At 40.5% G+C, this 24,799-nt stretch overlaps 1 protein-coding gene and 1 pseudogene across 1 annotated transcript; both read right to left on the reverse strand.

Annotated features, from left to right (window-relative positions):
- Window positions 1–4,672: 4,672 nt before the first annotated feature.
- On the reverse strand, window positions 4,673–6,253 carry LOC101114141 (homeobox protein TGIF1-like). Its single transcript, XM_042235282.2, has one exon. The coding sequence runs from the start codon at window positions 5,874–5,876 to the stop codon at window positions 5,175–5,177; it is 702 nt and encodes a 233-aa protein (XP_042091216.1). The 5' UTR covers window positions 5,877–6,253; the 3' UTR covers window positions 4,673–5,174.
- Window positions 5,932–24,799, reverse strand: part of LOC101122557 (small ribosomal subunit protein uS5-like) — a 42,112-nt pseudogene continuing 23,244 nt past the window's right edge.

Consider the following 24,799-nt stretch of genomic DNA (forward strand, 5'->3'; position numbering starts at 1 on the left):
ATGAAGTACTTAGAATTATCCTTGGCACATAATGAGTACTAGTTATGCTATTATTATATAATCATTAGCATGCTATTATGCCACTGCGATTACTATATCTAAGTTATAGCTACATACATTTTAGTCAACACTACTATTAAACTGACAATAATGAAGAGAATGGGTTTTTATGGCAATCATGCTAGACTGTGTTCTCTGTTCTAGGAAAATAAGAAACTTATAAACAATGTCTCCATGATCTTTAAGCCCATATATAGCTTCTACTAAGACAAAACAAACTATAATTATAATTAGTCATTATTACAGTCACTGTAAAATCTTGATTAGCTTTTGTGTTCTTTGCTTAAATTTATAAAATTTGCTTTTATCTTTGATAAATATGATATCAAAATCCCTAAATCTGTAATTTCAGTGCGGTCGACAGTTGTAACTAAGCAAACTTCATAAAAAATATATATATATGTTTATGCAGCTACAAGAACATTGGTAAAAAGAGACAGTAGAAAATTCAGTCCTTCTGTAATATCCATTCCTTCTCACAATGTACTGTATTCATATTAGAAATCAGAGTATCTTCCTTCCCTATCACATCATCACTAGGTCCCTTTCATCTCTTAATACTATTTTCAGACTCTTGGTTGAAAAACTAAGAATCCTCTTTCTCAATAAAAGTTAAATAGACAAAGAAAAGCATGCATGTATAGATTATATATTAAAGATTGGCATTTATGGATTGAGATGTCAGTAGCAATATTAGAGATATAAGTTAATATTTAAAAATAATTTTGCCATCTCAGAATCCACACACATTTATAACAGGCTGATAAAAGGCTGGCTTTTTAGTCAATCCTATGGTGGATAAAAAGAGATGGTACTATTTTATCGTGATCTTAGGCACTGCACCAGGTGCTGGGGAGACAAAGATGAATAAAGCACAGTCTGGGCCCTCACAGCCAAGTGGGAAACAAAGCCATAGCTGTCAAGGGTCTTCACCTTAATTTTCAAAAGAACTCCATGGCTTGCAGAATCTCACAAAGTGCTGCGTGAGAGAAACCTGGCCCCAAATTGGGGTTTGCATTTGAGCAAGGTTCAAAAAGAGGCAAGACCAAGCTATGGTGTTAGAAATAAACGACTACCCTTGTAGGAATTAGAAGGGAGCACAAAGCAGGCTTCTGTGATGCTAGTGAGACTCATTTTTTAAAAATATTAGTACTGATTATAAAGGGTTCCTGACTTTATGAATATACACCTAGGATTTGTATACTTTTCAGTTATGAACATTATGGGGCTTCCCTGGCGGCTCCGATGGTAATCTACCTGCAATGCAGGAGACCCAGTTTTGATCCCTGGGTCAAGAAGATCCACTGGAGAAGGGCATGGCAACCCACTCTAGTATTTTTGCCTGGAGAATTCCATGGACAGAGGAGCCTGGTGCTCTACAGTCCACAGGGTCACAAAGAGTCAGACAGGACCGAGAAGTTAACACTTTCACTTAAAAAAGAGAAAATCCCATTACTTAGAATTCTAAAATATTCTTCTGATATTTCTCCAATTTCTGGGGAGAGGCATCATAAGAGTCTCTTGATTTTCACTTCCTCTAGGCCTTCTGCCTTTGTGCTTTTAGAGATTTGGGAAGTATATGGGAAAGCACTTTATACTGTAGGAGTGTACCAAACTTCAAATGTAATAAGATCACTGCCCAAGAACAAGTTCTTTGTGCACCCTGCCATTATGGAGTCTAGCTCCAGATTCCCCACATACCTCTCATTTGACCTTTTCCCTGTGTATTCTTCTCCCTTCCTCTGAATCAGCTCTCCCTTGTGCACCATCTCCAGTCTCTACAACGTGCCTGACTCCAGGTGTGGAGTTCCGAGTTTGTTTTGACTCACTTCATTCTGACAGCATCTCCCTCAGTCACACATCAAAAGTTATATGAGGCCCTTTCCAGCCATGGTGTGGGAGGCAGGGAAGCTGATGCCCAGGCACTGGAATAGGCCAAGTATGTGTGTGGGGCGGGGTGGGGGGGCAGGCAGTGGAAGGCAAAGCCCTGGGCTATTCCGTGGTTCTGACACATCAGTGGACAATGTTGAGTTTATGATTATGAAGTTGGCTGATGTTTTGCACTTTGGAAGAACTGAGCCAGGAAAATGACAACATTAGATCAGACAACTATCATCTCAGGACATGCTATGAAAGACAGAAGATCTTCCAAGGCAGCATCTAGAAAGACACTCACTTCCTGCAAGCTACTGGGCAGATTTTGCTCAAAATCAGACTCAGGGGTTTCAAAAGAAAGTATAAGTCTAGCCTTGAGAGGTTTCCCATGCTCTATTTTGTGGAGCTATAGCTTTTCTCTCTAGTCACTGCAGTGCTTACACAGTAGGCCCTGGAAGAAAAGGAAAAGGTGGCAGAGTGCAAATGACACATGGTTTGAGAAATACGAACTTTCTTCCCAAGACTGATCTAGCTACTACACATCTGAATACCTCACTGTCAGCATCAAAGACTAATGGTGACTTCTGTCTATGGTGTTATCCCGGAGAAAACCAGCCAGCCATTTGGGTGGCTTGCAGATTTTGCCAAAACCTATCCACCTTGGAAACGGCAGCAAGAGTTTATAGAGGGACTGACATCTACTCCAGATTTGTGTTTACCTTTAATGCCCATGTTCCTCCACCCCACCATCACATAAGTGCTTATACAATGCCTTTTTGACTGGGATGGTTTTTTGTACAATATTGTCTTCAAATAAGGCACCCAATTTATAGCAATCACTCTGTTGACTATGGAGCAGACTAGTCCTAACATAAATACATGTATTCTACAGAAGCAGTCAGTGAGGATGAGAATAGCCTATTCAAATATCATTTGGGTGCTAGTCTAGAAACAAAACCCTGAGTGTTGAAGTGCTAATCAGCAGTCAATATATAGTACTGTGTCCTCAAAATTTACAATATCCAAGTTGAAAATAAGCCTTGGATGTAAGATTGGCTCTCTCACCACCATTTTCAAGGATCCATTTGCTGCTGCTAAGTCACTTCAGTCGTGTCCAACTCTGTGCTACCCCATAGACGGCAGCCCACCAGGCTCCCCTGTCCCTGGGATTCTCCAGGCAAGAACACTGGAGTGGGTTGCCATTTCTTTGTCCAATGCATGAAAGTGAAAAGTCGCTCAGTCGTGTCCAACCCTCAGCGATCCCATGAACTGCAGCCTTCCAGTCTCCTCCGTCCATGAGATTTTCCAGGCAAGAGTACTGGAGTGGGTTGCCATTGCCTTCTCCAGGATCCATTTGCAGCATTTTTATTTTCAACCTTAAGTTATGTAGATCTAGAGGTCTTCATTCCCAGAGGTGACTCCTATCAAAAAACAGAGAACTGACAAGGGGTAACACCCCTACTTTCCCTGTTGGTTGAAGATTGTGTTGATTTTCCTGCACTTATGGGCTTTGCATGTGTGTGGGTCTAGTGAGCTTCCTCTGCAATCTCATGCCACAGTTTAGGTTTTCTGCTAGATTTAAGATTTCTACTGACTCTGATTCTATGGTTATTTCCAGGTCACTTTAGGATGGCCATGCTAGTGTCCATGCCAGCAGACAAAGAAAGAAGCTCCTGATTGCCATGAGATGCTAGGAATGTTGCTACATATAAGGACAGGAAAGAGACTATCTGGAACCAAAGGCATTAACTGGAACATTCCCTGCCATATTTTAACCCTCAGTTCAGTGGCTCACTCATGTTTGACTCTTTGTGACCTCCTGGACTGCAGCACGCCAGGCTTCCCTGTCCATCACCAACTCCTGGAGCTTACTCAAACTCATGTCCATCGAGTCAGTGATGCCATCCAACCATCTCATCCTCTGTCATCCCCTTCTCCTCCTGCCTAGTAACATTGGTAAATGGCAACTGCTATTCAACAATGGCAAAAGCACTGAGGCATCATACCTTTTGGGGTAAAGGTTTATGTCACCCCATAAGCAAGCAGTCAGACTAATTGGTTCAGCTTGAGAAAATTTCGAATAGGTGATAGAATTAAGGCCTTATGATCCATATAGCAGAAAAAGGGGATCTTGTTTCACAAACCCTTCCCCTATCAAGTCCTTTGAAGGACTGGACTTAATGAAAGGCAGGAACATTACAATGGATGAATTGTGTCAGATGACTCTTATTCACCAACCACACTTGGCCTCCCTTATCTGTGATATCAGTCATGTCCAGAGCATTCATTCTGTGTAGGCTTCAGTTTACCTTCAGCTGACTGTATCTTATCTCAAAAGCATGCACCATAATCTTTCCAGTCCTTTGTGATACTGTATCTGGGGATGCTGATGGGGGTTCATTCCGAGGAGAGATAGGCACAACCTGAACTGTGAGGGAGCTGAGTCTGTGCCCACTGGGCAAACCAGAGCTAATGGGGTATGGGGAATAATCAGGAAATTCTTATCATTTTTTTCCCAATTCTCAGGTAAAAGTTTCTCTGAAGTTTCTTCTTCCTTCCCTAACTAAGAAGAATTCAGGCACTTCTTTTCTATGTTTACTGACTGATTTTCTTCAGCCTATAAATGGGCTCAATTTAATCCCAACTAAAACATTCATATACCCATATACACAGACATACCTATTCACAGAAATTCCAAGACAAAACAAAGTCACAAGGGACACAAAACCAACTCACATTTGATTTTTTTTTTGTTTGAAAAAACAATTGAAAATTTATTAATTAGACAGTATGTGGGCATCCTGTTCCACATGGGAATGAGAAGATGCTATAGGTTCTCTAAGTATTGCACAGTCTGAAAAAAACATCAACGAAAAAAAAGGGAAGGGAAGGGGGGGAAAAAAATCACATGATCTTGGGAACCATCTCACATTATGAATAATCTACTAAGAAACATTAAAAAAAGAAAACCCTTTGTTTCTACAGTAGCTCTGAGTTTATAGTTCTTGGAATGACTGTATTCCATTGACAACATTTCAGTAACAGGAAGCTTCATTTTAGCAATCCCATGTGCAAATATTAATAAAAAAATATATAAAATAATGCAATTCATCTTTTGCTATCATCCCAGCAATCGTAACATTTTTTTGAGAACTGTTTTGCTTGGGAAAAAAAAAGGGGGGGTTAAGCCATAAGTTTTGCCTGAAGCTCCATCTCTGCAGCCTGTTTGAGTGCAACATCTACCAGAAGCTGAATTCCACTGAAATCTTGGTTGAGGTCGGTGGAGTAGGGGGAGGAGTGTTGAAAAGACCACTCTGTGTGTTTGCACTTGGTCCAGATTTACAGGAGTCCTCTGCGTACATGAGGGAGGTATCTGTAAAGCTGCTGTTGGCCATCTGCTGTATATCTGTGTTTTGTCCCACACCAACTGACTGGCAGAGAGAGAAAGGCACATCTTCTAACGCAGTCACGGTGGGATGACAGATCACTGATGGACGAGCCAAAATGGATCCTGGGGAGGATGGCTTAGGAGACAGTGGCCTCCCCAGGGCTGGGTTGGGCCCAGCTGTACAGGAGTGAAACGGGCTCTCTTCTAGAGCTGGCATGAGGTTCCTAATGCTCACCGCTGACTCCACAGAGCTGGCTTCTGTCATCTTGGCCCCACGGCGGGAAATTGTGAACCGATTTGGATCTTTGCCATCTTTTCTCAGCATGTCGGGGAGGAGCCTGCGCCGGGCGCTGATAAACCAGTTACAGACCTGTAGTGTAGATAAGTGTGTTTGCTTGGACAGTAACGCTTTTTCTTGCTCTGAGGGGTAGGCATTGTATCGGTGTTCATACAACCAGTCGCGGAGAATCTGAACTGATTCCTTCGGCAGGTTGCCCCTCCGCCTTCTCTTGCCTGAGCCAGCAGAAGAGGAGAGGTCCAGGGGACTGTCCATGCTGTCATCATCTTCAGTCTCACTGCCAGACGCGGCCACAACACCTTCCAGCAGCCTAGGACCGCTTTGAGCGCCCGGGCCGTGTCGCCTCACCCCGCGCCCCCGGGGCGGCTGTCACCGGTCTCTCGTGGGGACGGCCGAGCTCACGAACGCGATCCCTCATCCCCGCCGCGCGCCCTCCGCCCGCATCCCCGGGTTGCGGGCGGCACCAGCCAAGCGCCCTGGGTTGCTCCCTTGGGCCTTTCTTCCAGGGTCGGGCGAGGGTGCGTTTGGCTAGGAAATTGCAACAGATGGGGTGGGGGGCGGAATGCCGTTCCCTCCTCCACCCCAGGGAAGAAAAAGCCTCCCCTTTCGATTTTGACAGCTGCCCCAACTCCACTGGCCCCCACATTTGATTTTATATTTTTCTTCTTCTCAAAATAAATGTGATAGTAGCTTAGTCCTGTCTGACTCTTTGTGACCCCATGGTCTATAACCCACCAGGCTCCTCTGCCCATGGGGATTCTCCAGGCAAGAATACTGGAGTGGGTTGCCATTTCCTTCTCCATCTCAAAACAAGGGCTGACATTTATTGAGTACTTACCATATGCCAGGTGTCATCCTAGCAGATTATATATAATATCTCATTTATTTTCACAAAACTCTAGGTGGTACTATTATTATCCTCAAATATACAGAGAGAAACCTGTAGCTATTTGATGTTAATTCACTTGCTCAAGGCCATACCTTCAATGTTTGAGGAGGGATTAAAACCTATATTTCACCGTCCCTGGAGTATGCATTCCAGGACTGTCTAAGTATCATCGTTACTATTTTCAACTTCTCACTTCTCATTCTTTTCCATTTATTACAATGACTTCCCATTGAAACAGTATGTTCTAGGGTCACCAATATTGTTGATATCCAATGGACAATATTTATTCTTATATTACTCAAAAGTCTTCCTATTCAATAAATAATAAGTCTCTTACCTCTATCTGAGTTTCTTCTAATTGATGACTCTTATTACTCATTCTGGTCTTTTTTATAAGCTCCGCACTCTTCTCCTTGAATTTAAATACTATGATTACATACTTTAGTTCTCAACTTTCTTTTTATTTTATCATCTCTTTCTGGGTGGCTGCAACTACTATCTAATGTTGACCTCTTGACAAGCATTTTCAAGAACCAAAATTTTAGCTGAATTTCCTGCAAACAATCTGTATTTAAAATTTAAATAATTAGTTTTCTAAAATCACCGTTTTGTCTTTTAACTCAGTCATCTACCCACCAAATGTAGAAACATGGAATCTTCATTGAGGTATGTAGGAAAGCTCATTTCACATTGTTCATGTTCTTAAAGATTATTAGCATTAGGGGAAAGGTGGGGAATCATCAGAGAAATCTAAGTTTATTCAGACTCTTAATTGCAAGAGCTAGGATATAAGTAAGTACTTCATGCTCAGTGAGAAGTAGGAGTAACTTCAGCGGGTAATGACTAGTTGTCTCAGATTTCTTTTGCAGATGATTCTGAAAATACAGGTAGTGTGAAGAGTGAGGAAAACTCCATACAGGGAAAAGGGACTTTCTGTTTAGATAGCTTTTGATTGCTTGCTGCTATTACCATTTTTACTAAATAGTGGTGCTGTTTATTAAAATGTTTTCTCATAATCTATTTCCACCTAAAAGCTTTGAACTGTGGGAATATATGAAAAATCTCTCCTGATTTGCCTCAGCTCTGGGACTAGCCTTAATAGAATATGCAGCAGTGTTTATTTGCAAGCTGATTATGAAACTTGTTTTCATATTAACTCTTCTTGATTTATTAACCTCATTTAGAATTTTAGAGTTTCAGATCCTTCGCAAGTGATTAAAACAAAATACTGTTGTCCTTCCAAGAATAGAAACAGTGCCTTCCTTCCATTCTGTGTAAAGTTAGCTTTTCAAAACCAGGTTTGTTTTTTGGTTTTGACCCTTGTATCTTGTGAACAGTTGTACTTTGCCAACTACTAAAGTAAACACTGGAAATAAAGATATTGGAGATAGTTAGGAGAGCTTTCTGGAATTATTAAATGCAAGTCCCTTCCTGGCTTGCTTTTGTCAGCCAAGTCTACTTGCTTATCGTATATTAAAAAAAAAAAAAAAAAAATCCTACCTAAGAAGGAAAGAAGAACCTTAAGTTCTTATGAGTAGAATCAGGTGAATCCAACTATTTGGACGGCTTTCATAAGCTGCAGTGGACCTCTTCCTGGGGCACATCAGACCATCAGGAAACCCACAAACCCTATGATTAGGTCACCTGTGGGCCCTGTGTGTCTGAATCTCAGTATAGACCTTGTGCTGATCTACATGTTCCTCATTTGATATCTACTACAAAAAGCATTTCACTTACCTCATCAGTAGTATTATTAGTATTCTGTATTCTTTTTCAAAGAATAAAATTGGGAACCTCATTGACTTAATGATGTGCTGCTGCTGCTGCTGCTGCTGCTGCTGCTAAGTCGCTTCAGTCGTGTCTGACTCTGTGCAACCCCAGAGACGGCAGCCCACCAGACCTCCCCGTCTCTGGGACTCTCCAGTCAAGAACACTGGAGTGGGTTGCCATTTCCTTCTCCAATGCATGAAAGTGAAAAGTGAAAGTGAAGCCGCTCAGTCATGCCCGACCCCTAGCGACTCCATGGACTACAACCCACCAGGTTCCTCTGTCCATGGGAATTTCCAGGCAAGAATAGTGGAGTGGGTTGCCATTGCCTTCTCTAACACTTGCTTATTTCATCACTGTTTCTTAAAAAAAAAAAAAAAAAAAAAAGACTGCCTTTATGACTGAGGCTAAGAGTACCAGAAAAAAGTCATCTGAAATTATTTTCAAAATTCCTAGTCTTATTGAACTCGTACTAAGAATTTTGGTTCTTATTTTACCCTTCTTCCATATTATACTGCTGTTTTCAAATGTCATTCTCATAGACCAGTGGTTGGTTTTTAAATCTTTTCTCTCCCCATTAAGAGCAAATAGCTTTGATGGTATTTCTTTTAAATGTAGACCAGAAATATCTTTAAGCAAAGATTATTTAATCTGACTGAATTTTTAAAAACAGAATTTAAATTATAAAATTTTCCTGTTGACTACCTAATCAACACTTTGTGCTTTAGTTGTGAAAGAAAAAGACTCACTTTATGTGTGTTTGGTAAATATTTTAAAATGCGATGCCCATACACACAGTCTGGTTCTTCAATTACTTTCCCTCCACACTGACAAACCATCTAACGCTATTTAATGGCCTTTCCTAGAGCGCTTCATGATTCAGAGTCTTCCAGCTGTGACAAATCAAAAGGCACCTATGTATTCTTTGGGGTTTTTATTTGCAAAAATGTCAAAAATTCAATTTAGTTTTGATTTTGATGTACATTAATCTTCACAACCTTTTATGCATCAATTAACTGGTAAAAGTTATGAGGGCATCTTTTCACGGAATGTGTCATGAAGGCCTTTTCAGTCTATTTTTTTAGTATATATTCTTTGCTGTTTTTGCAGTGAGCTACACTTTTAAAGGGCCCATTCTTGGCTTCTCTTTTGGGAAGTCTGCTTTATATGAGAACAAGTTTAGCTGGAGTTCCCTAAAAGTGCAAGCTCTCTATCTAGAATGGTTCTAGTGAAGCAGGATCATAGCAAGGACATGCATAACTGAGCTTAAAGATGTTTATTTACATTTTATTTTTCTAACTTTAAAATATTATTAATGTATATTATTGAACTGTAAGAACTTTAGAAAGCATTCAGCCCAACTCATTTTTACAGATGAGAAAAAAGGGGTAGAGTTAAGCTGGATATCATATATTCAAGACAAAACCTCAGGTCCTTTTGGCTTCTCTAGAGTATCACCCTGCACTTGTCAGCCTGAAACAGATTTTGTGGTTAAGAGATTACAATCCTTTCTTGCTCACTTTCATACAGTTAACTGAGCTTCTGAAACTGAGTAGGACCCTATGGGGCTCTGGGGCATGGAAGTCTTTCTGTGTCCCCCATTTCTTGTGGAGAACAGACTCCAGCCTCTATGATCTTCTCAAAGGGTAAATTCCAGAGGCTAGATCTGAACAGCTGCTAATCAGGGAATGGAAGGGATGCAAAGTTAAGAGAGAAATAGCCAAGAAACAATGGTGCAGCCTTGGGGGGGGCACAGTCATAAAACCATGTCTTTAAGTACCTTATAGAATTAAAACCCAGCAAATGGAAGATGTCAACCTTCTTTATACCAGAAAGACCACCTGAGCCAGTCTAAATGAATCAGAGAAGCTCAAAAGCCATCATGATATTGTAAAGTAATTATCCTCCAATTAAAAAAAAAAAAAAAGATTACCTGAGACCAGATTAGAGGAGCACAGGCCCTGAACACACCATAATCTTATCAGCAACCTCACCTTTGAAGCATTGCCATAAATCCCCTCACCAAAGAGCCCTGGGTTGGAATACACAGGGCAGGAGCCTGCTGTGTCCCTTCTTGCCTTGCAGAGCAGTAAAGCTATTGTTTTCTGCTTCATCTAAAACTCTGTCTCCAAGATTCAATTTGGCACCTGTGTACAGAGGCCAAGCTTTTCAGCATCACTTCCACATTGATCTCCATTAAGAACTGTGAGCTCCTCAGAACAAAAGCTGTTCATACTGCCTAGGATGTCTCCAGCACACTCAATAAGACATTCTGACTTGAGCCTAACTAGCAAGAATGTGAGAATTTCTAAGGGTGAGCAAAATGTGGAGCTGTCCCTGTCCCACTTGAAGAAATGAATACCCTTTTAATTTTATACCATTCCTTTGGCGTAAACCCTTTAGCATAGAAGCCTGGTGTGGTTATTTGGCTTTCCTCCTCCAAATTCATCAGTAGGACATAAATCACTTTTGGATACTTCTTGCTTCTGCCCATTCTTTAACTTTTGGAGCCAACTTTCCACTTAATCTATTATTCCTGGACCCTAGACATGGTAATTAACCTCAGAGATGGAATTTAGTCAAAAATGCACTTTGCAAACTGCTTTACATTAGAAAAACTTTAATTGTGTTCAGCAACATTTCTTAATTTAATCTGAAAGGTTACAGTATCTTCCATATCAATCGATAACCATTTCATTTCTGGATGAAGGTTGAAATGATTATCTCTGACTTAGAAGCCTGGCATAAGGTTATGTTTTGGGCTGTTAATTCACCTTGCAAAGGCTTCACCTGAATTCCTCTGGGTTCTGAGAGAGTGGGGCACCTTTTAAAAAGTGGGTCATCTTATTATGATAAGTCATAAGACAAACTCAAGAGTTTCTCTCTTTGAGGAACATTAAGTATAAGATGGTGGGCTTTAAAATTATGTATAACACTTGGAGTGGGAGGATCCGGGGCTTGGGGGAAAGGTTCTGGGATTCATTATCTCTCTCCCTCATTGCAGAGCCCAGAGGCTGAGCGATTTGAGATTGTTTTTGGAAGACTGTTGTTGTAAGATTTTACACTGCTGTTGTAAGAATTCAATGTTCAGATGTTATATCCTACTTAGAACATAATCTCTTCAAATAATGAAGAAGATTTTACATTAGGCAGCATCTCTGTGCACAGACACTATTAATGATGACTGTTATGTCACTAAATTAAAATGACAATTTGAGGAAACTTCCACCCAGTCCTGACAAATCTTCTTGTATTCCCAGTGTGTCACGTCATCTTTCTAGTCTGTAGAACTTGTTCTCTGTAATGCTAGAAACAGAGAGAAATGCCAAGGTCTAATTACTGATGACTTTGAGGTGCAAAAGTCTGAAATATCTGTAGTCATGAAGTTGGGAGCATCATTAAAATGTTTTTTCCCATCACTAAGATTTGGGAAGCACATGGCACAATAGCCTATGATATGCTTCAATGAAAATTCTCTAATCAAAGAAACTAATCCAACGAGAATCACTGCGTTTGAAAGCAGGAAAAAGAGACCTTGGAGATCTAGTTTCACAGATGAGGATGCCAAGTCTGACTTACATTAAGGGATGTGTCAAAGGTCACATAATTAATTAGTGGCAAATTTGGCACTGAAATCTTACTACATCAGAACTCTTTCCATTAAAACCTTACATTTCTTGAATATTCAGAGCATTTATTTTAAGAAAAAAAAATCTTGAAGTCTGAGTGAAGACATGCCAAGAGTTCCATTATACTGAAGATTTTAAATGTTGCTCTTCTTTTGGCCTCTGCTCCTTGGCTATAGCTTCTCTTCTCCCTGTATACAGTTTTCCCTGAAAGATCTTATACAAATGCTGACGACTGCACTGAGGCTGTGCCTCAATTTCCTGTAATGTTTACAGTCATCCCAATCCACCCATCTTGCAAAATAAGGACCTAATTATGCACTTTTTTGGAGAAGGCAATGGCAACCCACTCCAGTACTCTTACCTGGAAAATCCCATGGATGGAGGAGCCTGGTAGGCTGCAGTCCATGGGGTCACGAAGAGTCAGACAGGACTGAGTGACTTCATTTTCACTTTTCACTTTCATGCAATGGAGAAGGAAATGGCAACCCACTCTAGTGTTCTTGCCTGGAGAATCCCAGGGACAGCAGAGCCTGGTGGGCTGCTGCCTATGGGGTCGCACAGAGTCGGACACAACTGAAGTGACTTAGCAGCAGCAGCAGCAGCAGCATGCATGCATTTTGTTACCTTGTCAATAAAGTTCTCTATAGTCAAAGCTATGGTTTTTCCAGTAGTCATGTATGAATGTGAGAACTGGACCATAAAGAAGGCTGAGTGCCAAAGAACTGATGCTTTTGTACTGTGGTGTTAGGGAAGACTCTTAAGAGTTCCTTGGACTGCAAGGAGATCAAGCCAGTCAATCCTAAAGGAAGTCAATGCTGAATATTCATTGGATGCTGAAGCTGAAGTTCCAATACTTTGGCTACCTGATGCGAAGAGCCAACTCATTAGAAAAGATCCTGGTGCTGGGAGAGACTGAAGGTAGGAGGAAAAGGGGATGACAGAGGATGAGATGGTTGGATGGCATCACTGACTCAATGGACATGAGTTTGAGTAAGCTCTGGGAGATGGGGAAGGACAGGGAAGTCTGGCGTGCCGCAGTCCCTGGGGTTACCAAGAGTTGGACATGACTGAGCGACTGAACAACAACAATGCACTCATCTGCACTCCAAACATACCATTTACCACCAGTTTCTGCTAATTGCACTTCAAGAGTGACTCCAAAATCTGTGCCTTGACCTCTATGGCCAATATGTTTCTCCCAGATCTATGCAAAGCAACCCTGTCCCCCCACCCCTGTGTCTTCCCATCACGTTTATCTCCCTAAGCCTATACTCCATTTTCCCCTAAGTTAATTCCTCCTTAACACAAATCTGATCACAAGCATTTCTGTACTTATAGAACTGCATGACTCTGCAATGCCTTCACATCCTGGCTCAACCCACCTCCCCAGGGTAGACCTGCTCCCTGACAGACCCATGTTGTGGTTAGATAGTCCAGCTTCTCAACCTCCTCTGCACAAGCCACAATCTTTCATAACCCGCAGGCTTGGCTTCTGACTTCCTTCTCCTGGAAAACCTTCCTTCCCTCCCATTCACTGCTTCCAAAACTCTTATCCTAGCTCAAACACAGCTTTGGAAAAAAAAAAAAATACTTTTCAGTATGACATTTCCCAAGACCTTTGGCAGTAGTGAGTCCCTGCTCCTATCTCATTCTGTTCATGCATTTCTTATGACACTTATGGAACTATTCATTGCAATTTAATACCACTCTGATATTATTCTATTTAAAACATATTGGGTATTCAGTCGCTCAGTCATGTCCGACTCTGCAACCCCATGGAATGTAGATCACCAGGCTTCTCTTGTCCATGTGATTTCCCAGGCAAGAATACTGGAGTGGGTTGCCATTTCCTTCTCCGGAGGATCTTCCTAACTCAGGGATTGAACCCAGGTTTCCTGCCTTGCAGGCAGATTCTTTACCATGTGATCCTGCAGGGAAACCCTTAAAACACATTAGGGCCTAACAAATAAAAAGCAGTTATTTGGCTTTTTTAGAGGCAAATAGATCTGAGTTTGATGTCTACTCATGAGCCACTAACAATGACGTGATACAATCTTGACAGTCCTGTTTATTGATTTGCTGTAGGTTGATGATATGATTAATACCCACCTGTGAGTCTGACGTAAGAAACGGCAATGACGTATGCAGCGTGCTTCATCCTCCATCAGCACCATTTGTCAATAAACAGAGATGTTCACCCTTGTATTCTCAGCATTTACTTGCCAAGTTTATTTCCTGAAATGAAAATAACATATGTATTCACTCTTTACAAACTAAGTTTATGTGAAAATATATATCATATTTTGTTTCTTTATCCTGGCTAACCTCTCAAGTTCTCATTCTGCTGATGGTGAGTCAGAGTGGAGATGACGCTGTTACTTTCTCCTATGAGAACTAGTATTTTGGAAACTACACTTTCTATTCAGATTTTCTCCCTGATCCACTCTCCTTCCCCCCAGGGCAGAGTAGAAGGATTCATGCACTCCCCAGGCACTGAGAGATGCTGAATTTGCATGCCATCTGTGCTGCTGTCTGCCTCTAGTTGAGGTGTGGCGCTTCTCACCTGGTCTTGGACTTTAGTCTCTGGCCCCTGTTATTCTCACTACTATTAGATGACAGAAAGATCACTGGAAACCCTGAGTAAATTTGAGAGGATCTCAGAACAGAAAGAATCATAGTCTGGCTTTCCAGGCTCTATTTCCCCTGGAAGACTGCAAACCAAGTCACATTTCCACTTGATGTTGGAGGCTAGAAGTCTGAAATCAAGGTGTCAGCAGAACCGGTTCCTTTTGAGGGCTGCGAGGGAAGGATTTATTTCAGATCTTTCTGCTTGGCTTAGAGATAGCTGTTTTCTCTTTGTGTGCCTTCACCTTGTTTTCCTGCTATGTTTGTCTCTCTCTGCATCCAAATTTCTCATTTTTTAAAAGGACAACAATTATATTGGATCAGTGCCCACTCTAATAACTTCATTTCAACTTAAGTGCCTTTGTAAAGACTCTATCTACAAGTCAGGTCTATCTACAAGTGAAGTCCTAACTAGGATTTAGGGTTCCAATATATCTTTTAGAGGAGGGGAAGCACAATTCAAGTCTCACCATTTGGTTACTAACTGCAAGATCTTCATATTGATTGCCCACCCTCTCAGGCACCATTACACCCTCTGAAGGTGCCCCTGGTGTACACAGGACTGTGAGGCTTTCGAAGGCAGATCCCTATCTGTGCCTTCACTGGCTACTGCTCTACTATTACTCTGGAGTGATGGTGAAACGGGTTTTCTAATAAGGTCTGCGGCATCCTGGAGGTAAAACAATCTGGAAATCAAACCACAGTTCGATCCTGTCTGCTTTGGAGCTTTCCCAAAGGCTCCGAGGTTTCCAGTGTGTTTCTGTTATCCCACCATCTCCCCTGGTTAGCACAGGTGGAGTTCTACACCTCGCTCAAAGACCCCAAATCACTCAATGTGCTTCCAATAGTCTGCTTTCTGGTGGGCCTCTTATCTCTATTGAGTGGGAAAAAAATGACTAGTTTATTGTGTCTTTTCTGTAATAAAGGCAGAACTACTCAAAATTTATTACAGGTAAAAATAATTAAGCTACTTGAATTCACAGTCCTGTTCCTGTCCTTTTAGACTCAGCATAGGGCTCCATAACCTGCACTTTTATGACATACCCTAGATGTTTCTGATATGCAGACCACACTTTGCAAAACACTGGTTTAGTTATAAACTCATGCTCTGCAATTTGTTTGTCTTTTAGTACATAAAACTAAGTGTTTGAAATAAGAACATGAAAATAAAAAAGAAACATTTTCTTTCTTAAGTACTTGGCTCTTGAAAATAAATACCATGACTTTAAAGATCATTACTTTAGCTAGAGATTTTCAAAATCTATCTAAAAAATCTAAATCTAATAAATTGACCCTTTGTTCTTTCACATTAGCTCTTATTTCAGTTCACTGTATATGGTAAGCTCTTCCGTCTGCTTGAATGGTGAGAAAACAGATTGAGGAAAAGGATTTTAAAAAAAAAAAACACTGAGTTAATTATTGAATATTACTATGCTACTTTTATGCCTGTATATGCCTGTATGGGTATGAGAGAGAAAGAGGAACAAAATGGAATATGGGAAAGAATGTGAGGTATGATGGAGAAAAAGAATTGTACGTGCAACCAGTCACAACTTATTTGGAATTCCGGCTCTTACATTTCTCATCTGGGTCAAGAGAGAAAATAATTTGATTTATTTTAGTTTCAGTCAGTTTCCTTCTATATAACTACAAGATTCTATCAGAATACAAGTACATTTTACTTTAATTTATATTCTTTAATCTGGCACACTATAGAGAAATTGTCATTATTTGTTGAATGAATACATGGGTGATGTCATTTCTAATGAAAGGCAATAGAAGAGTTCGTTTTACTGCCAATTAAGTTCTGTTCAGTCCGAATACTGTGTTTAAGGAATGAGCCTCGTTATGGCCTTATCTTCATTTCAAAAGCCACGTGACAGTCTTTCGGAATGTGCTGATGTTCTGGCTACTCCAGTGAATGTATTTTTCCTCCTGTGAATGTCAGTAGAACTTACTTTTCTCACTCAAGTGCAAAGAAGGGGTCATTGGCTCTCCCGGAAGAGATATCCACTGGCTGTGGTAATGCAACTACTGGAACCCATCTGGTGATGCTAGGCCTAACTGGGTCTTGCAGCTAGGGGTAAAGTGAGGAAAAAGAAAGGATACTCCATGGGTTAAGGCGACCTTTCCAGATGGTCCAACAACTAAGCCGCCAGTTTCCAAAGACACTTGCACCACCTATGGAAAACATCAGATCAGTGCACACCAGACAGATTCTTGGCAACTCATCCCACTGTCCTTGTGCACAAGAGTTACTACACCCGTGGACAAAGAAGGCCACCACTGAGTTTCTTTTCATTACCAAATAGATATAATATCCCTGCCAACAAAAAAAAGTACACAAAGTGTCTCTTCATGATATTGCAACCAGTTGAGACCATGCTAAGAAAATCAGCTTGTCTAAATGATGACCCCTTCTTTTCTTTGGTAGTCTGGATTAGAAGGAGAGACTCTGACCTGTGTCACTGGAGGCTACTGGAGAATGTGGTTCATTAAGACAAAGGAGTAATCTTAAGTAAGAAAGCATGGTGTCCTGAAAATACAAGATCTCACAAAGGAAAGCAATGAAAGAAAGTCCCATGATGACTACTGGGTCAAACTGGAGAAGGAAATGGCAACCCACTTCAGCATTCTTGCCTGGAGAATCCCCCAGAGAGAGGATCCTGGCAGGTTACAGTCCATGGGGGTCACAAATTGTCTGACACGACTAAAGCAACTTAGTTCAAGCATGTCCTCTCTCTACTAAGTGCTCAGCTTCTTCTTAGCAGAGACCATATATATCTGTTCTTCACATTAGCTAGCAAACAGCACTTTACTTAGTAGGTATTGAGCAGGTTATTGTCCTTGATAATGATAGTGATGACAGTAAATTTCAACAAGTGAATATGCTTCTTTAACAAATAATGCTGATACAATTCTTCTCTCAGAGGAAGAAATCCAGACTCACATGAGTTTAGTGGCTTGAAATAGGCCCACAGCTAGGAAGAAACAATGACTTACAACTTCAGATTATGATTCCAGGGCTGTTTTCATTACAGCATGATAATAAGGTCTGTTCTTTGTGTTTTTGTTTTTTTTTTAAATTAGGATATTTGATATGAAGTTGTTAGGTCTGACAAGATTTTTTTTCTAATAGGAATGACTGAGATATCCTTAAACAGGTCATCAAAATATTTTGTGTTATTTACCTTCTCTTTATGACTATGCCAAAGCCTTTGACTGTGTGGATCACAATAAACTGTGGAAAATTCTGAGAGAGATGGGAATACCAGACCACCTGACTTGCCTCTTGAGAAATCTGTATGCAGGCCAGGAAGCAACAGTTAGAACTGGACATGGAACAACAGACTGGTTCCAAATAGGGAAAGGAGTACGTCAAGGTTGTATATTGTCACCCTACTTATTTAACTTCTATGCAGAATATATCATGAGAAACGCTGGGCTGGAAGAAGCACAAGCTGGAATCAAGATTGCCGGGTGAAATATCAATCACCTCAGATATGCAGATGACACCACCCTTATGGCAGAAAGGGAAGAGGAACTAAAAAGCCTCTTGATGAAAGTGAAAGAGGAGAGTGAAAAAGTTGGCTTAAAGCTCAACATTCAGAAAACGAAGATCATGGCATCTGGTCCCATCGCTTCATGGGAAATAGATGGGGAAACAGTGGAAACAGTGTCAGACTTTATTTTGTGGGGTTCCAAAATCACTGCAGATGGTGACTGCAGCCATGAAATTAAAAGACGCTTACTCCTTGGAAGGAAGGTTATGACCAACCTAGATAGCACATTCAAAAGAAGAGACATTACTTTGCCGACTAAGGTCTGTCTAGTCAAGGCTATGGTTTTTCCAGTGGTCGTGTATGGATGTGAGAGTTGGACTGTGAAGAAGGCTGAGTACCGAAGAATTGATGCTTTTGAACTGTGGTGTTGGAGAAGACTCTTGAGAGTCCCTTGGACTGCAAGGAGGTTCAACCAGTCCATTTTGAAGGAGATCAGTCCTGGGATTTCTTTGGAAGGAATGATGCTAAAGCTGAAACTCCAGTACCTTGGCCACCTCATGTGAAGAGTTGACTCATTGGAAAAGATTCTGATGCTGGCAGGGATTGGAGGCAGGAGAAGGGGACGACAGAGGATGAGATGGCTGGATGGCATCACTGACTCGATGGACATGAGTCTGAGTGAACTCTGGGAGTTGGTAATGGACAGGGAGGCCTGGCGTGCTGCGGTTCATGGGGTCGCAAAGAGTCAGACACAACCGAGTGACTGAACTGAACTGAACTATGGTTTTTATAAGGAAAATTGATTTCTGCCTTTCAGGCATGGTCTAGGCATTGCTCTGCAGAAGTAGAAAAATTAACTAAATATTTCTCAGTATTCCTTTTGGCTCTGTACTCTTTTAAATGGAATTCTGTTCAAACACTTTTTAAACTCTGAGTTCTATCTTTTCCTGGGTGTTTTGTAAATAATATGCAAGTAACAAAATAAAATTAGCATGGATGAGTCAAAGTTGGGAGGTCAGGGAAAACAGAACAAAGTTATTAGCCAGTGGAGTTCAGTATATATGCACCACTATTAACGGATTGAACAGGAATAAAAATACACAATATTCCTCTTCATGCCTGGGCACAGGATTTTTAAAGTGCTCCGGCATATTCCAGATATTAAACCCCAAAGCGTAGGAGTTTGTGCAAGTTCCAGGAATTTGGAAAAGTCTTGGTTGTTTGCTTTTGTCAATCTCCAATCCAAATTGTGCTTTCCCCACTCTGAATACAACTTTATTTTAAAATCTCTACCTCTTTTGAGTTATTTTTACTCATTTGTTGTACTGTAGACTACAATGGTCAGTGTTCAAGAAGGGTGAGATCAGCTAGACAGTTACTATTCTATGCAGCAATTACAGGAGTTTTGAAAAGCAAAGCATGTGGAAACCCATTAGCAAATAAAGAACACAGGACTGAAAGAACCAAAGAACAAATATTAATAGTTTATTTCAGTACATCTCGTATAGCAATGCATTACCGGAGGCAATGGGTATGAAAGATCAGATCGGCACTGGAAGTGCAAAATGATATACATTTGCCACCATCACCAAAATAATAAGATTGCCTGGGAATATTTTTTGATTGTCAAAGATAATTTAAATAATGTGATTTTCTTTGGACCCACAATTTAAGTCAAAGCCTTATCCCACCAGGTAATAGAGATGAGATGAATTAGAGGACTATAGCCAGACACAGAAATGGAAAAAAAAAGGAAGAACCTTTTAAATTCTAATAGATGAAACAGGTAGTTCAATACAGATAAAAGTAGAATAATGATGCTTTTCATGGGTCTTTATCATAGAAGAGCATGTTATTCAGAAATTATGAGCCATAAAAAAAGGAATTTTAGTCAAAAGACAAATCTGTTTGTATCGTCAATGAACGATATGAAATAGAAAGAAAAAATGCATAGGAAAACATAAAATGATAACTGCTTGATAACTCTATCAGCTGTCCCTACACATTAAAAAATAAAGAAGAATGAAAGATCACTCAGAATAAAATTCCAAAGACTATCCAAAATGGTACAAGTACTTTCACTTTGGAAAAACAAAGAAAGAATGATTTTTGTGTAAAAAAGTGGTCTAGCTTCTACTGAAGTCAATTTCACATGTAGATTTTCATAATATTGTCTTATCTCAGAGGGCATATGAAATATACTCAAAGTTATAGTCTTTAATGTGGACTAGTATTCATTTTTTTAATATTAAAATACTTCAATTTATACCCAGATGTGCTCCTAAATATCTTGTCAGTAATTATCACATAAAAAGTTTGATAGTGATTTTCTTTAGTGTAAAATTAATTTGAGCCTCTGGTAGATATATATAAATTGGAGGTTTGCTATATATTTTTATTAATATACCATGATGAATCTTTGACAGGTAAGTAACCACTCTTACACATTAAGAATATTATTTGGAGAAAGATTTTTAAAAAGGTATGTAGACTTCTTAGTCCAAAGGGCCATGGTTTAAGAACCAAGAGCCCTAATTCCTGTCTTAGCAGAACGGCTATATAACCCTGGGAAAGTTCTAGTTCTCTGTGCCTCATTGTTTTCAAGCTTAAAATAATGCGTCTGAATAAAGAAACTTAACACTAAACTGCTTTTTAAAACTTACTACCCTATGTTTCACTGTTAGTATATTTTTTGTGTCTTTTTTTAAAAAATCAGTGCTTAATCCTACTCTCCAAATTTATTCCAACTTGTCTCCTAACATCAAAAGCAGCTGTCTTTTAAAGCTGACAGGTGTGGGGGAAGAGAAGATTTCCAATCACCCAAAGGGCTTTTCCAGCCCCCTCACCCTTTCTGATCTGCCTCCAGAACTCAGAATTACTGCTACCAGGGGACGTCAGTGTTGACGAGTCTCTTACTCCTCCCCGTGGTGTGCTGGGGTGGAGAAAGATTGAGGACCATCAGTCTAAGTCCTTCACAGAGAGTGTTCTCTGAGAACAGAAGTGCTTGTCAGGCATAGGCATTAAGGAAAGCATCCCTTCGGGGGGATGTTGTCTTCTCAGCATCACTTTTACCTCCCACGACTCCTGTAGTAAGTGTGAGGACCGACATACAACAGCTTTCTTTATTTAATGGTCTGATTTAAAATTCTGTGTTACTGACATTGATCCTTTCTTTTTCACTCCACATTTTATGTCCTCCCAGTTCCTAAGCTGCCTTAAAGATTCCATATGTCATAATTCTTTTGTTGAAAGCAACAGAAATGGACTCTGGCTAACTTTAGCAAAAGGAAATTTATGGGACAGATATAGTAAGCTCAGAGAATGTATAGGAGCCTGAAGACCCAGGCTTGAGAGTGAACAGGTACCAATGCACTGCTAGAAAAAAAGAGCAGAAAACACATGAGCAGTGCTAGAAAAAAAGAGCAGAAAACGCAATACAGTTGTCCTTCAGCATCATGGGGATTGGTTCTAGGACCCCTGTGGGTACCAAAATCCAAGGATACTCAAATCCCATACATGAAACAGCACAGTACAGTTGGTCCTCTACATCCACGACTGGAAAAACTGTGGATTTAGAAGGCCAACCGTAACAGCAAGAGAGTCTGACCAGGAGGCTGACTCTCAGTAGAGAACTCTAAGCAATTTCTGTCTCTTTATCATGTTGCTCCTGTTAGATTCCAGGGAGTGAACATCCTTTTGGCTTAGTAAGGCTCATATGCCCACCTAATAGGTAAAGGGAAAGAGGTTCTTCTAGTATTCACTGGGAAAAAGATAATTCCCAGGAAGGATCCAGGAATTTTCCATTGGGAAAGGCATGCAAATGCTGAGCAGATACTAAAAGGACAAGTGTTCATGTGTGTTCATATGTGTATCTTTCTCCGAGTTAAGGCAAAGCTATTTCTAATAGGCACCTAGTCCACATTTTCTGTTGACAAACTGGGTTAATTTCTCTACACCACTTCTTTTCTAAAAGCATGATTTATCTTCATTTATGATTCCAATTTCATCTAATAGCATTTTTCTCAGAAAAGTACAGGCATACCCCCAATGAGAAAACTGCTATGTAACCATGTTTAAAATCTCTTCTACATTAATAGTCAAGAGAGATTTAAAATGTTCAGAAGTTAGATGGGGCAAGCTTTCTTTAAAAATAGAAATTATTTGATAAGATAGCTCTTTTTTTCTTATCACCCCTAAGGATATTACTGTCTACATTCATATGTAAGGTGGTCTCAAACTGTAAGTAGCATAAAAGAAGAGGGCATGTAGGTAACATGTAATAGGAGTGTTCTGCAATATTTCCAGATGGGGTCATACATTATCCCATGTCTGTGGAAAATTCTGAAAGATATGGGAATACCAGACCACCTGACCTGCCTCTTGAGAAACCTATACGCAGGTCAGGAAGCACCAGTTAGAACTGGACATGGAACAATAGACTGGTTCCAAATAGGAAAAGGAGTACGTCAAGGCTGTGTATTGTCACCCTGCTTATTTAACTTCTATGCAGAGTACATCATGAGAAACGCTGGGCTGGAAGAAGCACAAGCTGGAATCAAGATTGCTGGGAGAAATATCAATAACTGCAGATATGCAGATAACACCACCCATTCTGAAGGAGATCAACCCTGGGATTTCTTTGGAAGGAATGATGCTGAAGCTGAAGCTCCCGTACTTTGGCCACGTCATGCGAAGAGTTGACTCATTGGAAAAGACTCTGATGCTGGGAGGGATTGGGGGCAGGAGGAAAAGGGGACGACAGAGGATGAGATGGCTGGATGGCATCACGGACTCGATGGACCTGAGTCTGAGTGAACTCCGGGTGATGGACAGGGAGGCCTGGCGTGCTGTGATTCAAGGGGTCGCAAAGAGTCGGACAAGACTGAGCGACTGAAATGTAAAAAAAATAAAAATAAAAAATAAAAATGGCAGAAAGTGAAGAGGAACTAAAAAGCCTCTTGAGGAAACTGAAAGAGGAGAGTGAAAAAGTTGGCTTAAAGCTCAACATTCAGAAAACGAAGATCATGGCATCTGGTCCCATCACTTCATGGCAAATAGATGAGGAAACAGTGGAAACAGTGTCACACTTTATTTTTTGGGGCTCCAAAATCACTGCAGATGGTGATTGCAGCCATGAAATTAAAAGACGCTTACTCCTTGGAAGAGAAGTTATGACTAACCTAGATAGCATATTCAAAAGCAGAGACATCACTTTGCCAACAAAGGTCTGTCTAGTCAAGGCTATGGTTTTTCCAGTGGTCATGTATGGATGTGAGAGTTGGACTGTGAAGAAAGCTGAGCACAGAAGAATTGATGGTTTTGAACTGTGGTGTTGTAGAAGACTCTTGAGAGTCCCTTGGACTGCAAGGAGATCCAACCAGTCCATTTTAAAGGAGATCAGTCCTGGGTGTTCATTGGAAGGACTGATGCTAAAGCTGAAACTCCAACACTTTGGCCACCTGATGAGAAGAGTTGACTCATTGGAAAAGACCCTGATGCTGGGAGGGATTGGGGGCAGGAGGAGAAGGGGACGACAGAGGATGAGATGGCTGGATGGCATCACTGACTCTATGGACGTGAGTCTGAGTGAACTCCAGGTGTTGGTGATGGATAGGGAGGCCTGGCGTGCTGTGATTCGTGGGGTTGCAAAGAGTTGGACATGACTGAGCAACTGAACTGAACTGAACTGAACTGAATACTTTCACAAAGTGATAATTTTCTCACATGTTTTCTGATATACCTTTGATAGAAACAGTGCGGCAAATTTTTCCCTCATTATCTCTGTTCACCTATTGGACTTTATGGTACTTTTTTCTCCCACTACTACAAACAATCTCCACGGGATTTAGCTACTTTTTAAAAGGCTTCTATGTTTTTTATGGTGCTCTATTATTTTCTTTGATCATTCAGTCCTTTTTCTTACCTTTGAGATAACTTCTTCTGTAAAGACCAATCTAGATTGTACTTGGCATAAATCCAGTCACATAGAAAACCCTATACAGGTGAATCCAAGCACTAAGTAATTTCTGTCAGGATTCTGGATAGCCTTAAGATTGGAATTTGCTAACTATTGATATAAGTCTGATGAAAATGAGAATATGAATTCACCCAATACTAGATTCTTCAAGGATTGATTATTTATTTGGTGGGGTTTTCGGGCCTTTTGCTTCTATCCTTTGACCACTGCCATTGATCAGACTCTTTTGGGGATGAAAAAAGAAGATGAGATGAAATTCAAGCTGATTTGTTTTGTTGTTTAGCTACCGCTCTGGTTAGGGAGAATAAAAAAAGATGTTTTGTTGAAGAGAGAAGACGAAATGTAGAAATTATTGGCTCAATTTAAAAAAGGGAATCACTTTGGAAATTGTTGATTTATGCAACCCTGCTTCTATTTGCATAGATAACTGAGTTAGCTTTATAAGAGTTTAGAGTTCCCTCACTCACAGATATTTTATTCATGGGTTATTGCCCTTAAAAACACTTAACTATGAAGGAAGTCCTCTAAAGGAAATTCAGCCTCTGAAATGAGGCTTACAACCATTACACCGAAGATCTGACAAGCACAACTTGCCTCCTTTGGTTTAATGATGATGTTGTTGCCTTGGTCACAATCTTTCTTTTGTTCATTTAAATGGCATAGGAACAAAAACACCATTTGCCATAGTGGCTTGCACGTTAATAAGTACAACATAAGGGGCTTCCCAAGTGGTGTAGTGGTAAAGAATCCACTTGCCAATGCAAGAGATTAGGGTTCAATCCCTGGGT

The sequence above is a fragment of the Ovis aries genome, chromosome 18 (genome assembly GCF_016772045.2).
Source record: "Ovis aries strain OAR_USU_Benz2616 breed Rambouillet chromosome 18, ARS-UI_Ramb_v3.0, whole genome shotgun sequence".
In the NCBI taxonomy this organism is placed as follows: Eukaryota; Metazoa; Chordata; class Mammalia; order Artiodactyla; family Bovidae; genus Ovis; species Ovis aries.